The following is a 23,683-nucleotide window of genomic DNA, read 5'->3' as shown; positions in this document are numbered from 1 at the left end:
TGGACTGTCAAACTAGGCTGAGATTTTCTCTATTATAATTTGGGCTTGGATGCTTCTAGAAAAACAAGAAAACAGACAAACGTTATAAATTCCCTTGTGGCAGGCACAAGGTAAAAGGCATTCCCTTAAGCAGCTTAACATTTCTTTTAAACAGAATTACCTTGATCTGTAACAAATAACTAGTATTGCTTCAACTGCATCGAAGCTTTTAACCTTGTATAGTTTGTCTTAGGATGGGTTATAAAAATTGTCTCTGTTCTCAGTATGCACACAGGCAACAGAAGGTCCTTGATTTCAGGTATCAAAAAAGCATCCCAAAAGAGTGAAGAATTAAGGTGAGGCAGATGGATGTGAAGGTGGGAGATTAATCCAGGGTCTAACAGAGCAACACTGTTGATGGACAGATGGTCACCACCGTATTCCACCCTGTGTTTTCTGGAAATTGAATCTCTCAGGCAAATATCTGATACGGATCTAGACTGAAAAATGCCTTTCCCCATGTTCTTTTTTTGGATTACAGTGCACTGACTTAAAAATCTGAGATCTCTAGGCAATGGTATTCTTTTTCATGGTTTTCTCAGCTACTATCTTTTCCCTATATTGAAGAAGCTAAAGAGTCATCAGGTAACAGTACTGGAATTGTAAGATCTTTACAGAGGTTTTGTTGCATGTATTTCAAACCATGAGCTTATAATTCAATTTAGAGAGACTCTCAGCTTGCTGCAGAACATATGAGCACCTTGAGTCTGGAGCACAGAGGGTTTAATTACTTGAAGAAGTAAAGGGATGGCAAAATGACAACTTTCTCTAATCTTTTCTTTGTTTAGTGATCCTGCCAGCCTCCAGCATTGATGAGAGCACAAACTGTGGAGGTAGGGTACCACTAACTATATATCTTATTTTTATCTTAACCTGACTTCTTTTCTCCCTGTGCAGTATCAACCAAACCATTAATCTATACAGCTCATATCCCACTGATAGCCTTAATTCCACTGGAGTCTTGCTGTCTGAGTCAGACTGGAAGAATGTATTGCATGTCCACTTGTCAGTTCCAAGATTTTTATTTATTTGGAAGTTTGGGTTGGCCACTGAGGGTCATTAATTACCAGAGAGCAATTGCTTGTGTCTCTCTACCTCCAGGGTAAATGGTTCAGGTGGAAGGGTTATTCCCCATTCACCACTGTAAGCCTCCAGCTGTTTGGAGGCAGATGTTTTTAAATAACCTATAAAGATTTCAGTGAACAGGGTCTCTTAGACAGATCCTTTGCTGATATAGGACAAGATTAGAGGTTTATACTTGTCCTTCAAGCACTTCCTTTCATTCAAGTTCTCACCTCTCACAGAAACTGTGTCTCCTTTCTGCATGTAACCTGGAAAGATCCAGTCATTAGTGTCACTTTTCCACTGCCCTGGGAGCCCCTATGGTAAAAATGCAGACTGAAGAAAATGGCAGGTTCCTTTAATGTTTTAAAATGCTAGTTTCACACTAATGGCCATGCCAATTCCTGCTAGCATCACATCCCTGCTTTCCTGAAATCTAGATGATCTTCAGGCTGCCAAAATCTCTTCTCCCTGTAGAGATTATGGCAAAAACAGGCATGCCACCTGTGGCATGGAAATGTGGCTTCTCAGTTTGCAACTGAGGGCAGTCAATGGAATTAACATTTCAGCCCCTGCAATGTAACATTTGGTTTCCTGCGTCACTCCTTCTCCCTCAGAGGGTGCAATGGTTCTGCTTTAATTCCAGGACCCCTCGTCATGGCTTGCACTCTGCTGTTATGCACTGTACCCACATTTCCTTCATTTTTCAATCACCACTGTATTTGCTGTTGCTATCTACATTTTACCATAGCTAATATTATTTATTAATGTCACCTTCTACAATATTTGGCAAAGAAACCAATCAATAGAAATTCTGTTGATGCATCTCAGAAAATCCATATTTTCAAAGTGATGAACCAGAAAGCCTCCCCCCTGGGGACTCACATGCTGCAAACAAAATAATTTGGTTTTCTTCCCCCTAAGATAAAGCCAAAACTCATTTGAAAAATCAGATGGGTGTTTCAAAGGTGAGAGTGAAATATAAGAGAGCTTTATGTTGTGACTTGCAAATGTGGCAGTGAAATGAAACATTCACTGCAATATAAGCAAAGCTGGGCAGGAGACGAATGTGGCAGCATGTCATGTGGCTTTACTGAACACAGTTGCATATTCTGTGTTTTAGGTCTCGTGAGTGATGCAAAGCAAGCAGAGGTTTTTAGAAAGGAAATGTATTTTTGAAAAAGTCTTGTGACATTTAGTAGGAAATTATAATATTTCTGCTGGGTTTTTTTGGACAATCATCCAAAACACAATAGAAACTGGTAATCTTGCAATGGAATTTTATAAGGTGGTTTGAAAAATAAATGTAGCTCATCAGTCTAATAAATTCTGTATGTTCCTTGCTGTAATTATGATTGAAGTGCTTTACTTTGCTGTAGAACTCTATCGGTTTTGTTCTTTTTAAAATCAGGAGGATATTTTTTAACTAAAGATTAGATGAGAGCCATTGACAAATGGGCAGAATCTGCTATTTGAAAAGCATATCACTAAAAATGTAAGATGGCACCAAAAAACTGCACACCGTGATCAGACTGAAAATGAGCCTCATTTAAAGCCACTCTCTGAGTAGTCCCATTTCCCTGCACACAGTCAAGTCAACACAGCAGTCTGTCCAAATGAATTGGCTTTTTAAGTATTACGGGAAATTTACCGCTGCAGTTGCCACTGAGGTGATGTGAGTGACCCCTGGGACAGCTGCCCTGGGGCCAGCGGTCAGGGGGTCCCCTTGGGCTCTGAGGCCTCCGTCATTCCTGTTTGAAAGATGACAGAGCAAAGGCAGAGGAAAGGCAGATGCATTTGTAGTTAAATAGCTGATTTTTTTTCGTATAGTCCCCCCTGCACATAGCAAAATACAACAGGGTTATAAAGTTTTGCCATCCCACATTGCCTCTGGCTGCTTTGATAACTTGGTGGCTCTAAGGCTCACTACTTGTTGTCAGTGGAGATCAGTTGGTGTTGGGTTTTACTGTGGGGTGTGAGACTCAGTGTGGTGAGGGAGGAACAAGGAGTGCTGTTTGACTTTGCCTTCCCCCCACCAGTCAGAGCTGCAAGTTAGGTACTTTCCTGTGTGTGGGATGCCCAGCTACAGCTCCTTCCAGAGTGCTGGCCTTGAAGGGTGCTGTTGCAATCCTGCGTGGAGAGATCTCTGCAGGAGGCTTTTATAGTCCAAGAGTTTTTCTGTTTGAAGTATTTGCACTGTAGCTACCCCACCAGCACCTGCCTGCAACTGATTTCCTATCTCTGCAATTTGTGGAGAAAGCCAACAAAGAAGAGTTTTTCAAGCACTGCCCGCCTTTCCTTTGTCCATCTTATCTTTCCTCTTCTCCAGAGGACCCCTGTTTCACTGCTAGCAGTACAAATACACCTCAGAGGTAGTGCAGACACGGCCAAGGCAATGCCATCCCATGAATAAGCAAGAATGCTGAGCACACTTGGATTACAAGGGGGAGGAATGTGTATCTCCCCCACCCCACACACAGTCCCATAGGCATTTTGGGCTGCCGACAAAAAAGGCTTTCCCCTCCCTTCCTTCCCCTTCAGAGAAACACTGAGCATTTTTATCCCCTTATTTCCATGACACGCACATGCTTTGGAATCCATTAATGTGCATTGTTTGTATGGCTCATTTCTTTAGCTGTCAGCTTCACATAATGTTTAGTTTCAATATCAATAGAGGGGAGAGAGGAGAGACAGGGAGGGAGCTTTGAGAAAACAATGCATGAACCTGTTAAACTGCACAAGGCAGAGCTGCAGTGGGGAGACCGATTTGCAGGGAGATTATGTCAGTTTATGTTAGAACGTAAGACTCTGGCTTCAACAGCTTATTAATGTTGATCCCAAGATGTCACTGCTCTGATTTGCACCTGTGGTCTTGTCAGGGGAAGGAAAAGGGCTGTTCTTTAAAAATAGCATCTCTTGTCATTTCCCTTGCAGGTTTTAGTCTCATCCATCTGATTGCCACTGGGGTCTCCTGTTTCTTCGGCTCCAGCCTCTTAACGTTCGTGATTTACGTGTACTGCCAGCGCTGCCAGAGGCAGTCCCAGGAGTCCACTGTTATCCACCCAACCACTCCCAACCATCTCCATTACAAGGGCAACACAACCCCCAAGAATGAGAAGTACACCCCTATGGAGTTCAAGGTAGGGTACTTGAGGAGAAATACCACAAACAGCTTGATAGTGCCTAAATAAATTCTGTATTCATGTCATGGTTGGAACTGGATAGGTCTGTGTTTCTGTGCCCAGCTGATGGCATTATACATGGGGTTGAAAGGGCATTTAGCTCTGCTGTCACAAAGGGGTTAAAAAGCCTCATTACTGCAGTGGGATTTTGTTCTGTTTCACAGTCCTGATGAATGCCAGTCTGGCAAGTACATACCAAGATACTCCAGCCCATTCTGACTATTGAATGTATACAAATTGTCCTCTAAAAAATCAGTAAGAGCTCAGTTCAGTGCATTGTTAGTGCGTGGTAAGAGGAAATGGAGGGGAGGAAGAATAAAAATGGAAACTTCATTGCACAAATAGCTGGGAAAATGTGCATTGGTAGGATGAGATTTTGGAAATTCTTTGGTAACTGCCAAATTGGAATGAATGAGAAAGCAGAGAGGGTTCTGCCCCCTCTATCAGTACTGGACAGAACTTACCCCAGGCAGCTGTGCAGAATTCAGTGACAGTAGCAGAGTAGGGAGCTGCAGCCTTAGGAGATGAGTGCTGAAGGGGCATGTGTTGTTGGCATGTCGGCTTGCTAAAGTGAGCACCGCCCATTATCTGAGCAGATAGGACCCAGGGTGCTGCAGACAATACCCTGAGACAGCAGCACTTCACTGTATTGGAGCATCAGTCTCCTGGTGAAGTGTGGGATCAGAGCAGTGAGCAGTGGCTTGGATGGAGGGGCTTCATGCCATCACAGGAGGAACAGCCTGCCTAGGGTCACTTGAACAGTGTGGAGCATTATTTGGGACATGAACACAAGCCAGAAGGAAGCCCTGCAGCTGCTCGTTCCTTCATACAACTACGTGCTGTTGACGTTTTGATTGTCTGCCTCTGGTGGTCTGGCCCGGCTTCTCACTGAGACCCAACAATAAGATCAGTGGTGGGACCATTGCCACAGTCTAAACTCCCTGGGTGTTGAGGACGGTTTCTACATAGGAACTGTACAGTGCTGGGCACAGGACAACTCCAGTACATGGCTGTGATTTGCAGTGTGAATGCATGTCAGAAATAAGAGCTTGCATCAAATAATTTGAGGAGGGTCTATGTTGTTTTGCTGTTTTAAAGGAAAACAGTTCAAGCTGGAAAATAACTGACCAGTATGATAATAAGAATGTGGTGAATTCCTTGTTGGGCATTGCAGCCTCTCATAGGATCCTGCTGCCTATAAATGCAGTCTCAAAAACACGTCTTTTAGCAAGCATAAAGCTACAGTTGCATACAGTTTAATAAGAGTCCAGCATCATAATGCAAGTCAGCATAGATTTGTGGAAAGTAAATCATGTCAAGCAAATTGGATTCCTTTTTTAAATTAAATAAATATTGATCTAGATAGGAGGGAAGCAGAAGACATATCGGGATTTTCAGAGACTTTTAACAAAGTTTCATGGGATGTATTATTCTACACGCTCTGCATATACAGGTTTGGTAATAAATTATTAAGACAGGTAAAGAACAGGGACTTGATTCTGGAAGCATCAAACTATGAGAGTAATCCTTTCAGTTATGGGAGTTGCTGTGGCAAAGTCAATAGGAAGACCTAGATTAAAAAGACTTGCAGGAATAAAGAAATGAGCTAGAGTATTCCCTTGTTTCTTATATAGCAAACAATGAAGAAAAGAGACAAATTTATTTTTCTGGCCAAAAGCAGGTAGTTAGAGGGTTGGATTTGTGTTAACATTTTCTTCATGATTTATACTGTGCTATCATGTGTTACCAGATGATGCTAAAATAGGCAGAATGGGTAAAATTTAGAAGGATGAGGTTGTTCACAGAACGATCTTGATCAATTGGGTAAATGGGTTATGAAATGCACTATGTCTATGTCAAGTGGTGCAGTGAAGTAGAAGTAATAACAAAGCTAAGCAAAGTTTAAAATAGCAGCAGATTAGTTAATGTAGTGTCAGGAGGGAGTTGACCTCTTTGATAGATCCATCTCCTAATACTTGATCTAGTGTATAGTAACAGTGAGCAGCTGTTAGAGTCTTCTTTCGAGGACATAAAGAGCTTAGGCATTAGATCAAGTTTTGAAAAGTCTGGTTTATTTAAAGGAAGGCATTAGCTAACTGAGACTGTATGAGTTACGCTGGGGAGAGAAGGGACTTGGACACAAGGAGAGATAGACCAGATGGGGCTTATTTATAGAATGTTAGGAAGTGAAAGAGTTCAAGTGCATAAATCTGCAGTCATTGGACAGACCAAAGCTAAATGTTTAGGAGCAAGGGGCTACTTGCTGAGAAGAACTCAAAGTCGTACAACTTCAGAGTGGTGAATGACACAAAGAGATTTACAGAAAGGGTAAAATCTATTTATCGAATGAAGCCCCTTTTTCTCCATTCCTGTTGAGTATTTCTTTCTGCTCACCTTCTCTATTGTGCCTCCTTTCCTAAACTCTTGGCTGAAAATTTCTCATTTCATACTACAAATTTGCCACTCCTCAGTGTTTCCTTGAAGCATATAGCATTAGTGAAGTAAGAGGAAAGGTTCTGTGTGCTCTGTGCTGTGTAATTGCTTATAGAACTTGTTATTAACCAGGTTTATATTTAGCAATAACTGACAGGTTTTTAAGGGTCAGGAGGGAGTTTTTCATGCCTTCAAGGAGCATGTGTGGTTTTATTGTGATGCCACACAATTAACATTCAAATGATGGAGAAGCTAAAATTCACCTTCTGGATTGGACTGAGTTTGGATATGAGCCTATCTGAACTTAAAATATGTACATATGAAAGAAAGTGGAAACACCTGAAATTCCAGATTCTAAACCCAGATAAGTTTCTATTCAGCAGATACCAAGAAAACCACCCTGAACATTTTTTAAGTAATGGAAGTAAAAGAGTAGTTGTAGGTCTGTGTGTGTGTGTGTGTCTGTGTGAAAGAGTTAGTAAGTCCATGATTAAGGAAATAGAGGGTGTGTAGACTACTTTTCAGTAACAGAAAATGATAATACACAGTGACATGATGGTAGCAGAAGGCTGGCCTTATGCACAAGTCTGTTATTTTCCATTCTTTGATAATAATAAGCCTTCCACAACCATCTTTAGTTTGTTTTCATCTTGAAATATCTCTGCTCTACAACCAGCAGGTGAACACTGTAGAAAGTTTGGCAGTGTTACATTCAAATGTACAGCACTGAATGCAAACTCATAAATCAAGGTAAATTTTATATGAAGGCAGGTTTTAATGAAGGAAGTGCTAGCTGATACGAGCCTTGTTGGCCATTTCAGCACAGCAGTGCAGTAATGCAGATCAGATGTAAATACCGTACATAATGGTGACCTATTGATCATGTAGTTGATGCTAACTTGCATAGGCAGTGTTTTGCAGAAGCATGTTTTATTTTTGTTGGCTTCTTTTCCCTTCCTGTTCTGCTTTCTCAAGAATGATGTGAGGTTTATTATTAGCTATTTTAGCCATGATGTCTTGAAAGACTTAATGCATATGCATTTACCAGCAACATGTTGATTTTGATTTGGTATTCACGGATCGTAGGGGAGAGACCTCTTGGGTCACCTAATAAGCAGTTCATGTTTCATTAATTGGTTGAAGTTCAAACAACACTCTGACAATATTGAAGACTGTGCAGAACAAAAGCATAATGAAATAAAAATTATCTGCTCTTCACATTTTGGCATGACGGGTTACAGAACCACCTACAACCTTCCCAGCACTGCCATGCTGATTAGATAATAACTGACTATCAAAGCAGCGAGGAGATCTTCTTTTAAACATCTTGCTTCGGCTGCTCCATGCCTTGTGTGAGTTACTTACCAGAGCTGTGCTGATGGAAAGCCAGATGATCCTGCAGTAGAAGCAGGAGGATGTAGGGTCAAGATTGAGCCCTTGTGAATTAGGAACTCCTGGAACAGCCACACATGGAGAAAGGGTTTGGACTGAACTTCTTCCTATTGCTAAATCCTCTGCCAATAAAGACAGCCAACATTTTATTCTACATGGGATTTGGACAAGGCGTCTGCATATTGGTCCAAATCCAAAATCCAGTGGCCTTTGGATCAGGCCAGATGGGATCAGTGAGAACTGTAAGTTTGCAGGATGGTTTTGATGATGATTCTGCAGATTTTCTTTGAGATTGTGCTGGACAGACCTCCCTCTGTCCTTCCTTCCTTCAACACAGCTTTAGTCATGAGTCACACAGTAAAACTCTCTGTATTGATGCCTCAAATAAGCTGAGGAAGCACCTGAGTATTGCATCTTCTCTGGCATCAGCACTGCTGTTGTAGGAGCTAAGGGCCAAACACTGAAGCAAAACAGTCATTTATGTCAAGGATTAAATTTATTGTTGGAAAAGATGAGGTGAGAACTACGTGACATTGCAGGACATGGCAATGAAAGAGGGAAACTAAGTGTTTGATGTATCACTTGATATCTGAATTTTCTAGGACATTAGAACAATACACATTAACTTCAGTAGAACAATACACATTAACTTCAGTAGAACTGTGAGTCCTGCATTTGCCTAAAATTATACAGCAAATATAGATGCAGTTACCAGAAAATGGGGGGAATATTCAGTTGATCACTTGGGACTCTGTATAAATTAGAAGCTGCAATGAATATTTTCTAATAAAGTGAGAACAATGCTGTTGGGAAACAAATGACAGAGTGCAGAGCAGACACCCCCTGTGAGGAACTCCGGGCCCTGTGATCCACACTTCATTACTAATCCCAAATAATTCATGGCAATAAAATACTAACATTGAGAGCTGAGAAACAGAAACCAATTCTCTCTTTAGAAGAAGAATCCTTCTGAATAAAACAACAAGCTGGATGTTTGGTGTGGCATTCAACCTTGCAAAAATTAGCAAAAAGAAGATTAGTTCAGTTGGTTTGAGCATAGTGCTAATCATGCCAAGGTTATTCTGTAAGGGCCATTCTCTTGAGAGATGGACTGGATGATCCTTGTGGGTTCCTTCCAGTTCAGAATATTCTGTGATTTTATTCTGTGAGAAAGAAGTAGAGCTTAGGGTGTAGGAAAGTGAATCTCTGTATGGATTTTAAATATCTCTCTCTTGGTGATGGTCATTTTCATTGCTGCTGAAAATCACACCTCTTTTATAGAGAGGAGTCAGCCAGTGGTTTAAGTTAAAGCTATTTAAACTGCTGTCAAGTGCCCTAGAGGAATGTTTGTCAAAGTCAGCCTTGGTCTCTGAGGATGTTTACTTCTCCATGGAAAACTTTGTGTTTCAGTGTCCTGCCACTTAATTTGATGTGTTGCTACTTCAACTAAAATTGGCTAACCCATTTATTTTTGGTGATCACAGCACATACATTGATAGCACTGTGATATAAGCTTTTTTCTTTTGCCAGTGACCCTACCACTGTGCATCATTCAAGCCCCAGGAAGTGGCTGTAAAGTTCATATACAAGGCAGTAGTTGATGATACCCAACATTATCAAGAAGTTATCAACAGTCTCCCTGAAGTATTTGCTTTAGCTGCATGGCATTAGCTGATGTAATCAGCTGGGGGAAAAAAGCCATATATATATATAAATATAGTAAATCAGATTGAAACATAAATTCTGTTCCCAGTGAATTTCATGTTTAACAAAGGCTATTTCCCTTGAACAAAGTGGCATTTAAGAACATAAAGTGCTTGAATGGTAGAGTACGTATTTTTAGTACTTACCATGAGTATAGTATTATTTGAAATAGAATAGTAGGGGCAGGGGGTTGAATTGGCAAAGAAGCATAGTGCCCTTTCTTGTATGATCCTGCAGTTGCAAATATCACTTCAGGGGACTCTTGATTTGCATAATGCCTACTATGAAGGGAAAGAAAGAGAGCTTACTGATGGGGAAAAAAGGATTAAGTGGTGCGTCTCAGTCTAAATCTATTAGTGTCTTTTCTCCCTTTATATCATTGGCTCGAGTCAAATTGAGCAGTCAAGCATGCCTGAAGGTGTGGCTGTCCTGGGATGATTGTGCCCAGAGAGGGATGTGCCTCTCCTGGTGCTGTCCCCACCCCACAGCAGCAGGGGCTCAGCGGGTTGCTGTGTGTGAGTCACAGATACCGCACTCGCATAGATAAAGTATTTAAGAGTAGGGGAGACTGCCAATTCAGATCTGAGTGTTACCTTGCTCCTGCTCCCTCTGGGATACTAAGCAGCTGCTCACAGCAGCCCCGCGATGGGAATTGAGTCCCCGCTCCATCTGCTTTTCATGCAAACCCTTGCGGCTTCACAGGGCTGTTGCTGCTCCCTGTAGGGTGGGAATCCTCACTGTTCCCTTTTCCCCACCATTTTTAAGAGAGTCTGGCTTTTGGGAGGACTTTTTGTTTTTAAGCCACATTACGAAGTTTTGACACTGTGGGTAGATACTTCATATTAATCCTGTCATGTTTTTCTTTATTGATTCAGCTTCTCTGCTTCCTCTTTATAACTAGGTGTATCTCCTCTACAGCCAGGTTAGGGGTATGGTCCATGCTCTGCTTTCCCACAGGCTAGGCTGGTCATCATGGATGCTCACATGAGCCTTTCTTTGGAGTTGTTTTACTGCAGCTGTGATAATCTGTTTGTAGGCAGACAAGTTTTGGTTTGTTTTTAATTAGATCAATGAGTGTAGCTGGAAAATCTGGCAGGTTTTTGAACATGTGAGCTGCTGTTTCAGAACTGAAGACAGATGTGTTCTAAAATTTATCTGATTTTTCCAGCTACACTCATTGATCTAGTGACTGATACTACCTTTTTCTTGCAATTTTCCCCTTTCCTAATTTCTCTGAGCTTGACATGTACATGCCTGCACCCACCCAGCTGTGCTGGAAGAATAATTAATTGAAGAACTATAGGAATGGGCATAGCAAAATTGCACTGGACTGGCTGCTTCTTACTTACATGACTTCCCTCTACCGGTCAGCAGAGGAATATTTCAAATATACCCTTGCCTCATTCACTAGAAGTTAATGGTTCTCCCTTGGTCCAGGTGCTTGGGGTGATTCTCTCCTCTTTGTCTCCTCGAAGCTCTGGCTAGAAGTGTTATGTGTATTAGCTGAACCAGGAAATCCTCAGTGTCACCAAGATGCGCAGGAGGAATTAGTTATGTGTTTGCAGAAGACTTTAAAGGGAGCCAGGAAAGAGGCAGGGAGCTAAAGTAAAGGGAGAGGGTAATATTAGACAAACAATAAATAGCAGAAAACATATAACCTTTGTGCTACACTTGGGGAGTGCCTCTCTATTCTTCTGGAACAGTTCCACTTGCAGAAAATGGATTCTTAAGTAGAGTTATAAAGAAATTGAGATACATGCATACAAAATAAAGATAGCTTTGTCAGTATTCAGGACTAGAGCTCAGTTTCCAGAGTGTTTGGCAGCTCTGAGTGAGGACAGATGAAATACTTGAGCTTTTTTTTTTTTTCTGGACCATGACTGCCCGGTCCCAAAGAGTCATTGAGAGCTCAGGGCTGCTCAGGATGTGCTGGCTGCTGCCACAGCATGGGCTGCACAGACTGAGGCAACACTACAGCCATGGCCACCTTCCCTGATGCATCATTTATATGTGCACGAGAGGTTTGGCATAGGGGAAGCAGGAGTAACTCTGCCTGCACTCCCATACAGCTGGGGGAATCCCCATTAAGTCAGCTCTAATATCGTCCTGAGATTTGGCACAAAGCATGTGAATAAAGGAAAGAACTGAAAATCTGTGGATGAAGGAATCTAGATGGACTGTATCCCAGAGTCTCTGAGAACCAGCTAATGAACAACTCCAATTACCTTTATAAATACCATGGACCTTGGGCAAACCCCCAGTTGCAAAGGTAATACAAAAGTGTTAGTGAGAAAGCCGGCCAATTTCCGCCCTGCTAATTGAGTCACTGTTAAGCTGCAGAAGTCCAACGCACTAAAGTCACACAAGTAGCTCCAGTAAGTCTGTGTGGGAAATGTCAGTTGGATTTGGGGATAAGACAAAACATCTGTGAGCATACGGGCCCACAATCACTAGAGAACGCCTGGACCTTCCCCATTCAACCCAGCACATCAATGGGGTGTTAAATCCCACTCTGTCTGTAAAATTTGGCAGTGGGGGCCATACTAGACAGTGAAACCAGGAGAAACAAATGGGATTGACTCGACTGTACTTTCAGTTACAGCAATGGAAACTCATTGAAACAAATCTGTGTCAGTATTAATATGCAGGAAGATCTGAATTAATATTTGAGAGGCAACACATCACATACGCTGATGAAATGAAAGGTGGTTTGGCTGAGCTGACAGCTGAGCCAAGACCTAATGCTGAGGAGGCAGAAATCAAACATAATCACTTTTTGCACAGAGTTTGAGCTGCAGATTCTCAGCTGGTTAAAAATGTAGCTTCTCTCATCTATACATCTAAGGAAAAGAGGGTGGTATTGGTGTCTTAAATAATCTTGTGATGTGTAAATAGAAATTGGCTTGGACAGGAAGGCTGCTGTAGAGATTGAAACCTGGCTAATGGACTGTGAACATCGGGCAATTGTTAATGGGAACAAACGGGGCTATGGGGAGGAGTTGTTTGGGGCACTGCAAGCAGTAATGCAAGGTTTGGCTTTATTTAATATCTTCATTAATGAGCTTGGAGGGAGTGCAGTTAGTGTGTAAATTAAATGAGCAGAAGATATTAAACTGGGAGGTCTGTCAAAAAAACAGCCACTGGTATAGAAATAATGGAAAATGACCTGAGGAGGTTACAAATGTAGAGAGGAAATAACAAGGTGAGATGCAGCATGGGGAGAAAACAAAGTAGTCTTGAGGAAAATAATCAAAAAGCAGCTATTTAGAGGGTGGGAGAATTTGGAAAGCAGTAAGACTATAAGAGACTGAATGGAGTTAGCAGATGGCAAATTGGGCTCAGTTTTTACTTTTATTTTTATTTTTACAACTTCTTTTTTCACCACTGCAGTTACACCTTTGCAATTCTCAGTCTAAATGTAGCACTGTGGGCTGGCACCAGGCTGCATGACTTGTGTTGGTAATTCACCAGAACAAGCGGGTCTGAGGCCATCCAAAACCTCAAGGCTGCTTGCTCCAGTATGACTTCAGCGTGGCAGTGGGAGCTGCCTCCCCCAGACAGCCCCAGACCAGGTACCATCAGCTGAAGCCCAGCAGAGCCCAGTGCTCCAAACCATCATCTGCACCCAGTGTGACTATTAATGTCAGTTTTAAAGGGCTGTGGTTATACCTCTGGGGAGTTTGTCTGAGTATTGGAGCATGTGCAGGGTCACATGCTGCAGCTGAGGTGCTGAGCCTCTCTTGTAACACTCCTGTGTACGTAGGGCATTCAGGAAGGGCATTCACCAAGGAACAGGAGTGCAGTGAGGAGACAGTTTACACCTTCCCACACAGCTGAGATCATGTCTGCTATATCCTGTGCACCAGCTATATTGGGAAGCACTTGGGGCAGCCCTGAATTCCTCTTTTGTGTCTGGACACCACGTCATGGGTGTTGCTACCACCAAATCATAGTCAAGCTGGGGCTAAATAGCAAGCTTTAGGCTGCACACCTGCACTTGCCAGTGGGAAGATTTCCATGACCTCCTCAGACTTCAGTTTCCAGTTCAGAAAAATACTTCAGTTTGCCTTACTATTAAATGCAGTTTGTTTTGCCATCTTACTCATATGCTTATAGTCAGAGATGTGCCAAAGGATCCTTCTGACAATGGTCCTTTATATTGCCAGCTCTGAAGGGTTTTATAAGTTTAAAATGGCAGTAATATAACTTCGCTCCCTCCTAAGTGCAAGGATAAAATAGCTATTTTCAAACAGCTATAGATAACTTTAGCTATTCATTTTCTGATAATTGAATGTTAGTTCTATTGTCAACCTGAGCACATCTACAGATGCTGCCGTCATTTGGGGGTTGTTTAATTTATTTACCAATAACAGTGAACAAAGAATCTCCAGTCTAAAAATATGGTAAGCTTCCATCCAAAAAGAACATGCAATCATAAGTTTAGTGTCCCAGTGGGATTTTTTTGTATCTCTTTTTGAGATGAATAACCTTCTTATATAGAAAATAGGTTGCTCATCTGTACATCTACAGTTCATTGTAAATCCTGCAAACAGCCTTATTGAATTCATCAGGAAAGAACTCAATACATAAACCCTGGCCACTGCTGCCTTTGACTTCATGTAGGCAGAGCTTAAGAGGTTTTATGAAAGTATCAGGTGAGATAGTTTGCTTGGCATAAGACACTAAGCAAATTCCAGAGAAAAATCAGAAAGAGAAATCATTCAAGTCTTAAAAATCACTCCTAGCTTGGAGTAAATACATGGGTCTCATAAGGTCTTTCTGGAAACTTTCCATCGTTCCAGGGTTATTTGTAACTCTTAGCTTGAGAGGCACAGCGGTGTTGTGGCATCCAGTTGATTAGAAGAAAGGGAGCATGTGGGTGGGCCAGACGTCATGTATTTTCTCGGTGTCAGTTATTGCCAAAAGAGGTTATTTTAGTTGTATGGTTTATTTTGTTGAAATGTAATTATTATGCTAATTATTCCCAAATTCTATGGTTAATTATAATTCTGAGATCTCTGCCCTGGTACTTCCAGAGATGTATAAGCTTTGGAAAATATTTCATAATATTAATATATTTCCACAACCCTGAGTTATTTGGTTAATGTTCCTACAGCACAAAAAGTAACATCCTTTAACATGGCTAGCTCCATGAAACAGCTGATCTGCATCAAAAAGGCATTTTGCTCAATCTAATTTCATTGCAAGAAGCAAACAGCTTAAAAGGAGCACAAAAGAACCTAAATGTTGGATCTTGGTTTCATTACATCATTGCACAATTCCCTTATCCCTCCATTTTCCTGGGGAATGAGGGGGCGTAATGGCCATCCCACTGTTGCTACAGGAGGTCTGTTGGATGCTGTTACAAGAAAAGTTGGAAAGGCTGCCTCAATTCTTTTAGGGATAATTGTGTGACTGAGTTCAGCAGGAGTGTTGTCCCTGATTTCTGCAGCGGAAGGATGCGGGATGCACAGGGGCTTCATTTGGATTTACAAAGAGGAATGGGCTGGCTACAGAGTTGCTGTCTGTTTCCTGGACCCTGATTTTAGACCTTCTCCTGTGTCCACAGTGGATGACCAGGATTAGCAATGACTGGAGTTGTTAGCCCTGGTTCCTTCATGCCTGCACTCACCCTGTGGTGAAGGAAGGGGGAAGTTTTCCTCTGTAGTACACTGGGATGTTCAACATTACAAACAAACGTTCAAGATGAAAACTTACACCTGTGCAGCCCTGGCACAGGCAGCACATCTCTGATGAGTCATGGCTGTTGGAAAGGTGTGCACTGCATTGTTCAGCCTCTTCAGAGGCTGAAGTGGTGGTAATCATAGACACTGAAAAAGAATGGTTTGAAGCTGCCCAGGGAGGGTCACCCAACTTTTTTTTCTTTTTTACCCCTTTAAAGAGGAAAGTCTCATGGGTGGGAGGTAGAAGAAGTGAAACTATAACCATTCACAGAGAAATAGTGGAGAAACTGTGAGGTTGGGGGAAATCGTCCTTGCTCACTGACTTCATTGGGACTGTGGTGCTGAATAGCTGGTGAGGATTAACCTACAAAACTCCTGGGAAACTTGCTGACTCTTCCTCTACAACACCCAAAATAGAAAAGAAGATGTGGAGCTCAGAGAGAATGCTCTGAAAAGCTGAGTGTTTTCTACATGAGCAGATTAAGGAAATCTTGCCATCATATGTTACCCTGTGGGAACTACATAATGGCCCTAATTTTGGTATTTGTTGTACGTGTATCAGATGCTTTTATAGGTATCATTTTCATTTTAGCTTCTCAATAAATACATGGAATTCCTTGTAATTGGGAGTGGGGAGATGCCCATCTACTTTTTAAATCAAGTTCTGAAATTTTCATGACTGTATACTGAAAATTGAAACATTTGATCTGTTTATGTGCTTAAGAAATGTTTACACAGCTTGTATTTGCAGCTGTAGGATGGGAGTTGGGAGTAGTACTGGAAGTCCCATACTGTTACGTGTAAAGATGTTTTGATACATCTGGGAGAATGTAAGCAAGTAGGTCAGTGGATAATGACTTAATGATTTGGAGCAGAGGCAGAATTTGGGGAAGTAGTGGCAAGGCCTTGCTGGAGAAAAAGGAACAAACGGAAAATTTGAATGATGACTTAGGCTAAAAATATCAATGGAGAAAGCTGAACAAAGTTAAATGTATGCATATGGTACAATAGAGTCATGTTTAACACACCCAGCACTTGGCTGTAACTGGGAGAAGCAGCCTGTGAGTGCATGTGAGTGCTCTGCCTCTGGTGTGAGCACGGAGGTGAGCCCACACAAGGGAGGGATCTGTAACCCTGCCCCTCAGACTCCTGCAGTTCTAACTGCAAACACACTAGCATGAGTGATCAAATTGTTCATATAATTCCATAAATATTGAAATATTCAAGATTCTGTTGTGCTTGGCTTGGACATGCAACTCACCAATAACAAGGTTGGACCTCTTGGTTAGTTGACAGATCACATATAATGGAGCAAGCTGCTGCTCTTTTACATTCTGTTAAAGCCATAACCATTTTAGTCCATCTGAAAACATCCCTGCTTGACAAAGCAGAGTTCCTGGGCCAGAGACTTTTTTTATTATATTAGTCGTATGCCAGTGCAGCCGACTAAAGTGTCATTTAAAGAAAGCAATTGAAGTTGGGCCTGCTTTTGAGTCATCCACTTGGCTGGGTTAGAGCATGCTGGTGGCTTTCCTTCTGCTAACAGGCCCTTGAGTTGAGGTTAGGGGTGAACAGACCAAAGGAAACAAATTATATTAGCTGTGTCAGGATGGCATGGCTCATAGTGTAAGGGAGGAAGCAGGTAAAAGAACTAATTATTAGTTGAATGGAGTACTTTTCCTAAGCACATTCCACAGGTTTTTCATATTAGCTCAGTCTGGCCTCACTTTTTATGGGCAATATTATGCTTGCACAAATACCAGAAGCTTCTTTGAAGAAAGAAGGATAGGACAAAAACGAGGGCCTGAAATGCATTTTCCTCAGTGTTTGGAATACGTTGTGTATATGGCACAGAGATTTTGCAGCAAGTAATTTGCAGCTGTAAGCATTGATCAGGCTTTTGGTTCTTTCTGCTTACTGAGCAGACAGTCCAAAAAGCTTGTAGTTGCTGGCAAGGGCAGTCAGTAGTGTTTGATATGGGAGGGAGCAGACAATAAGAGGAAAATAGAGGCTAAGTGTCAGGAAAAGTGTCATGAGTAGGGTCTGGAGGTGCTCAGATGACTGACATGTCTGTCACCCTGGAGGGTGCAGGATATGGTGCAGAAGGGCTCAGGTTGTAAAGGCAAGTCTCTTTTCCTTCCCAGGAGCCTCTGGTGAGGACAGCCTGAGCTCTACTGCTGGCTGGGCTGCTTCAGTCAGCTTAGCTGCTGCAGCCACTGACAAGCCCCTGCAAAAGCACCAAAGGACTGTCCTTTCTGAGAGGACTTGCTGGGTGTTGTCTTCAGGAAGCACTTCTTGGCCCTGGTAGTACTGGGGACCTGGCTCAGGAGTGGCTGAGGGGATGAGACACTGGCAGGAGTTGGGCTGGGAGCCAGGGTCTGCTCTGTGTTGGTTTTTGTGACAGTCTGTAGTTGTGCATTGGTGACAACTCTCACCTTTCCTGTTGGGACTGATCAGTATTGCTGGGGGCATCCATGGGTACTCCAATGAGTTCAGAATGTCAGGAGGCTCTGACCTCAATGGTATAATCCACACAGCATTGGGGAAATGCTTTCCAAAAGGAAAGCTGTTGGCCATCTCTGTACTGTCACTGGGAAGAGCTGCAGGAACAAGAGCAGGGGTTAAAACTCTGAGTAAAGCAGCACAGGAGTCAACCCAGAGAGATTTAGCTCCAACCTCTTCTCCTGCAGTGAAGGCATGAGTGTGTCTGTGTACATCTCTAAATTTCACTGCTGCCTAATTTCCCTTCTACAAAATATCAACCAATTTCTAGTGCCAAGGAACCTAATCATCTGTTTATTAAAATGAGACAGACAATAAGTTTGTGTGGGGAAATGCTAAGGCAGTGCACATTGATCATGCTGATTTAGGACAATACTGCCATCACAGCATTTCCAGAGACAAATTCTTTGCAGCTAATTGCATTATAAATTCCACTAAACCATTTTCATGAGGTATTTCCCTAAGATATAAGCCCTCCATCAAAAATAAAACCAAAAAGAGCAAATGACCAGATGTGGGGTTTTTCCTAAGTAAGTATTATAAGAACATAAGAAGAAAGAGAGGAGGGAAATGCACATCATGTGCATTCATAGTTGCTAATCTGCTGTAATGGGCTAGTTTTAAATACCGTGGAACATGTTGAAACTCATACGGATTTTCCATCTGAAAGCCAAAGAAGTTGAGTCCCAATGTCTTTGTCTTCAGATCAAGATGGTCCTGAGCTGTTTCAGGTCAGGATTTTCATCTCACTAAGTTTCAGAGGTGGCAATCCTGGCATGTCATGAATCTTAACCAACCCAGACAAGGCCTGGATGCTGGACCAGCTTCAAGAGAGCCCAGAGAAACCGTGGCAGTGGGACCCAGCCTTTTCCTCTTCCTTCCTGCTGTGGCCATGGAGTTACAGTGTCTGCAGCGGGTATCCTGGACTAGGAACATCAGTAGGAAACAGCAGCCATCATGTACAGCCAGTGTGAACACCTGTGGAGCTCACCAGAGAGCAGCTCCTCCAAATACTCAGTGGTAGTACTTAGTAAAGTTCCTTTCTACAGGGAATCTCAAATTTTGTTTTTATCAAGCTGGGTCAGAAGACACGGAAGTGCAGAGCAGTTAATTGGATTTCCCAAGGAAGCATAGCAAGCACTAGAGGATTGAGGCTGGCTTCCTTGTTTCCCAGGCTCTAGCACAAAGCAGCAGGCTGTTGGCCACACTATAATATTTCTTTGGGTGACTGGGAGCAAAGCATAAGATTTCCTTTTCTGCTTTCATATTGAAGGGCACAAATTCTCATTTCTTGGAAATATTTGTCACTTAGAGCATGCCTATACAAATTCTCTCCTTGGTTCCTACAAGTGTTGTGCTGTGGGATCATTTGAGAGACTCCATGTAGGGGGAGATCACAGTCGGACCAGGAGGGGGCTGGGTCTCTCCAGTTTTCATGTATGAGATGTTTCAGGCAGTGCTCATTTCTGAAAAACTTATTCAGTGGTTCAGCAATTGGGAAATCTCTTTGTCAGGGTAGCTTTGTCACAGGAAAGCTTTTCCTCCTAACATCTTGTATGAAATTGGGAGTTGTAAGCTCCCAGGGTAGCTGTAGCTGTCAGCCTGCGATTAAAAGACAACATTTTCTTTTCTTCCTCCTCTCTCCCCCTCCCCATGCAGTAAAATGATTTGATTACAAAGAAATAGGGAGATAAATGTACTGCCTGTGGTCTTGTCTTTGAGCCCAGGGGTACCTGATCCTTCCAGTGGTCACAGCTGGGATGTGGATAAACCCTGACTGTGCAGCAGGCATATGCACAGGGCAAGACCCTGCTCCCCATCTATAGGCAACCCAGTGCTGCCAGGTCACCCTGCTGCTGCTGGGTCTGAGGGGGACAGAGCCTTCCCCAGAAATTTCCATCTGCACCTGCCCTCAGGCAGAACAGAGACTTCTCACCTTGCTGACAGAGCCACTTTGCCTGAAGTTCAATGGGGTGAGTAAAGCTAAATGAGCTGGGTAGTTTATGGACTCGAGCATTAGTTAATTAGTTCTCATCTTGCCCTGAGCTGGGTCAGGTATGAGGTGTTTGTCTCAAGGGGGAACTGAGGTGAAGTGGTTCATCACTAAAGGAGCATCAGATCATGGCAGAACAACCATTAGGGCCCAGAACAACCATTAGGGCCCAGGACTAGCTGGCTCATTAGACCTCTCCATCTCTGCTCCTGGCAGGAGAGATGCTCATACTCTCTTTAAATGTGCTGTTAATTAAATGTTCCCTGAAGATAAGGATATGCTGTAGCAGCATGCCTAGTGTTGACTCTCAGATCAAAGGAGTGAGTTCCCTGCACAACAGCCATTAAAGGCTGGAGTGACACAGACCAGAGATAGGCATAAGAAGTTTAAGCCAGGGGTTAGTTGAGAAAACTGTGATAGAAGTATCTCAGACAAATTCACAGAAATCAGATGACTGTGAGGTAGGAGAAAGTTCCATAGAATTATTGCACACACACACAATATGTGATTTTATCCTTGTACATAGGTAACAGGTGGCATAGCAATGGGCTTTAATCTGGGGAGAGGGGGACATCTGCTTGTTGGTGGGAAGAGGGGAGGGAGGAAAAAAAACATTTCTAAATTTTTGTGGTAAAACGGGCATTTGTCATTCTCATTTTTTATGTTATTGTTTCCAACAATTGTTACGTGGTTGTTAAAATTTTTAAAGTAATTTTAGATTTTCCAAAAGTGACCATGATTTGTTACTTATACTGTAGCTTACAGAAGTGACACACTTAATATCGGGGGGTCCAAACCTGGATATCTACCAATGGAGATGGAGATCAGGTAAATGCACACCTGCTCTTCCAAAGAGGAAAAGCTGCCGTTTGGCACCTGGTTTGAGAGGGAGCCACAGGCTGTACCAGGAGCATTTTGGATGAGGTTAGAACTGAGCACTGCCATTAACCACCAACTTCCATGTAGGCCCAGCATGGCTTTGTGTGACAATGGTGTTCAGACAACACGCCGTCCACCAGGAGACTCCGTGTCCCTGGAGAGGGCTCTGGGTCCATCCCTAGCAGCAGCTGAGCACAGGGCCGCTGAGGGAGACCTGGCAGCAGCTGTGGTCCCCCAGACCAGCCCCGTAGTGAGCGCGAGGCACCATCTTGCTCTCCCAGCTGGAGGGAAGGTGGTGGTGGCCGCAGCAGAGTCCGTGCTGGAGAAGGCAGGTGAGAGGGAGGTGTCTGCAGGTAGAAAAGAGAAATTGTGTGGCACTGTGGCCATGCCTGTCATCTCCTCTTCTCTTTTACAGACACTTAACAAGAACAACTTGATACCAGACGACAGGACCAACTTCTACCCGCTGCAGCAAACCAATGTGTACACAACAACCTATTATCCCAGTACACTGAATAAATATGATTACAGGCCCGAGGCCTCCCCTGGAAGGACCTTTACCAACAGCTGATGATGGACAGATCCTATGGGACTGGATAACTTCCTATATGATTTTTTTTTAATTGATTTTATGGACCAAATACTGGCCCAGCCTCTAGATGTAAATATTGTACAGTAGGGTCTTTTTTGTTTTCTTTGGTTAATTGTGTTTCTTGTAAACAGCACATCTCCTTACAAGGACAAAAATGCATATGGACCGTTCTGCAGAGCTTTTGTGGATATTTGGCTGGAGATGGCTGTTCTACCGCAACTGTTTATGGCTGGAAGGTCAGTGTGCTGTCCAAGGCTGAGATTGTCAAGGAAGGGGCTGTGTGCTGGATTTGAGCACACAGTTGTGTGGACTGAGCAGCCACACACAACACATGGCAGCACTCCAAGCAAGGCAAGAGTTAGCCTCCTGGAGCAGGGCTGGATGCATCCTTCCTGAGCCAGGACAGCAGTGGTGCACTGGATGACACACACCTCATGGGACAGGCCGAACAGGACTCCGTCATGCCAACAACTTGAAGAACATTTTCTTTTTCCTTTTCTTTTTCTTATTTTTGATTTTTTTTTAAGTTTCTGAAAAAAAAAAAAAGTAGTAACTTTCTAGGGCACTGTTCCCTGTATCTTCAACAGAATCTTTTCATATTACAGGAAATACTCTCTGCAGCCTTCTTTGGTAATATGCAGTTCTGCTGATGAGAAACAACAGACAAACGAAGTGCATTATCCAAAGAAGCTTTCCAGAATGTTTCCAGTCTTAATTAAAAGAAAATTATACAGGCAGTGAGACACTGAGAAAAATAAATGTTGGAATAACATTGGAGACATGAACTTGGAGTGCCTAACAAACAAAGATGTTTATATCACTGGAAAAAAGAGATGTGATGATTGCCGCACAAGAGCCATGGGCTTTTTTCTTTCTTCCTTTTTCTTTTTTTCCGAGACAGTGTTAACTCTTTTTGTTATAGCTGTGATCCTGATTGTGTCTGCCAGGAGAGGCAAATTTAGAGGCCATGCTCTTCTTGTGGGAAGTCACCATGCTTTGGGCTAATGTTTCCTCTCGTTTTATTATTGGGCTTTAGTTCGTATACTTTCCAAAAGTGAATAATTCTGACTTTGCAGGGGGAAGGTATTTTTTTAAGGAATGTTTCCATAGTCTGACATGACCCAGAAAGTCTGCTGCACATTCTTACAGCGTCTTCCAGTCAGTACTCTATGAAATAGTAACACAGCTGAGTAATGTGCATTGTTTGCCAATATTTCTTTAATTTTTCTGAGAAAAAACAACCCAACAAACAAATGCTGCTGCAGCTATTGAAGTAAATTGGAGTGGTAGCATTACCAAACAGTATATCCAGCCTTGAAATGTAATTTTGTGTATGTGTGTGACTGTGTCTATAAGAACTGTATTAGTCTGATGCAGAAGCCATGTTGTCTACAACCAGATGTTTGTCTGACATAATTGTTTGGCCAAAAGGAAACTTATTGCTGGTGCTTAATGTACAACTACATCCAGTGTGTTAGCAACGTGAACAAGTTCACCACTGTTATCATTCAGTGTTTCTAAATATTTATGATGAACTCCTGATGCTAAGTATTTTAGAATGTCGCAATACTGAGCATGAGATAAAAGTACACGCTGAAATACGCATGAGCTCCACGTGGTCCTGAGCTTGGCTTTGTTGTCTGCATCTTCCCTGAGCAGTGCCTGGCCACGGGCTCGGCCTGTTCCCAGCAGTCCTGTCTGTCCGTGCTTGGTTTCGGATTTTGCTGTGAGCCGACATCAGTTGTTTCTCAGTGCTGTTCCTTTGCAGTTGCTTGTTTGGAAGCCCAGCTTGGGCCGTGTACTCAGCTCTTTCATGTAGGCAGCTGGTAGGAAATGAAGAAAGACTGTTTGCTCGTGACAAGTATATTGCTTTTCCTGCGAGGAAGAGCCAACATGGCTCTGCAAGCCTGTGTGTTATGGCAGTTTGACCAGAGGGCAAGAGTAAAATAGCCTCCCATTTCTAAATTACTTTGTTTGACTTCAGTTTGCAGTGATTGAAGGCTGTAAGGGATATTTGTAATAAAGTGGGGTTATTAGCACTGCCATGAAGACACCTTAGGCTCAGCAGTGCCCATCATTTTCAGCAGCTGCTTTTCTAATTTAGCAGCTCATCCTGTTTCTGCTCTGGTCTCACCAGGTGAAATAGAAGAGACAGAGGTAGAGAGAGAGATGCCCTTAAATAGATTTTAAGTAGTGGAGTCAGGAGCCGATGCAGACCTAG

General features: G+C 42.7%; 1 protein-coding gene across 1 annotated transcript in view; it reads left to right on the top strand.

Moving 5' to 3' along the window:
- Positions 1 to 21,441, top strand: part of SEMA5B (semaphorin 5B) — a gene marked incomplete at both ends in the record, with an annotated part of 130,900 nt that extends 109,459 nt beyond the window's left edge. Inside the window, 3 exons of the mRNA XM_082285215.1 lie at positions 828 to 872; positions 4,036 to 4,241; positions 21,286 to 21,441. Of these exons, the coding sequence (XP_082141341.1) occupies positions 828 to 872; positions 4,036 to 4,241; positions 21,286 to 21,441 (407 nt within the window). The remainder of the gene's footprint in view (positions 1 to 827; positions 873 to 4,035; positions 4,242 to 21,285) is intronic.
- Positions 21,442 to 23,683: the final 2,242 nt, after the last annotated feature.

This window comes from Coloeus monedula (assembly GCF_965178545.1).
Source record: "Coloeus monedula genome assembly, chromosome: 7".
NCBI classification, from domain to species: Eukaryota; Metazoa; Chordata; class Aves; order Passeriformes; family Corvidae; genus Coloeus; species Coloeus monedula.
Note: the sequence above shows the minus strand (reverse complement) of the source record. Positions and strands in the feature narration are given on the sequence as shown.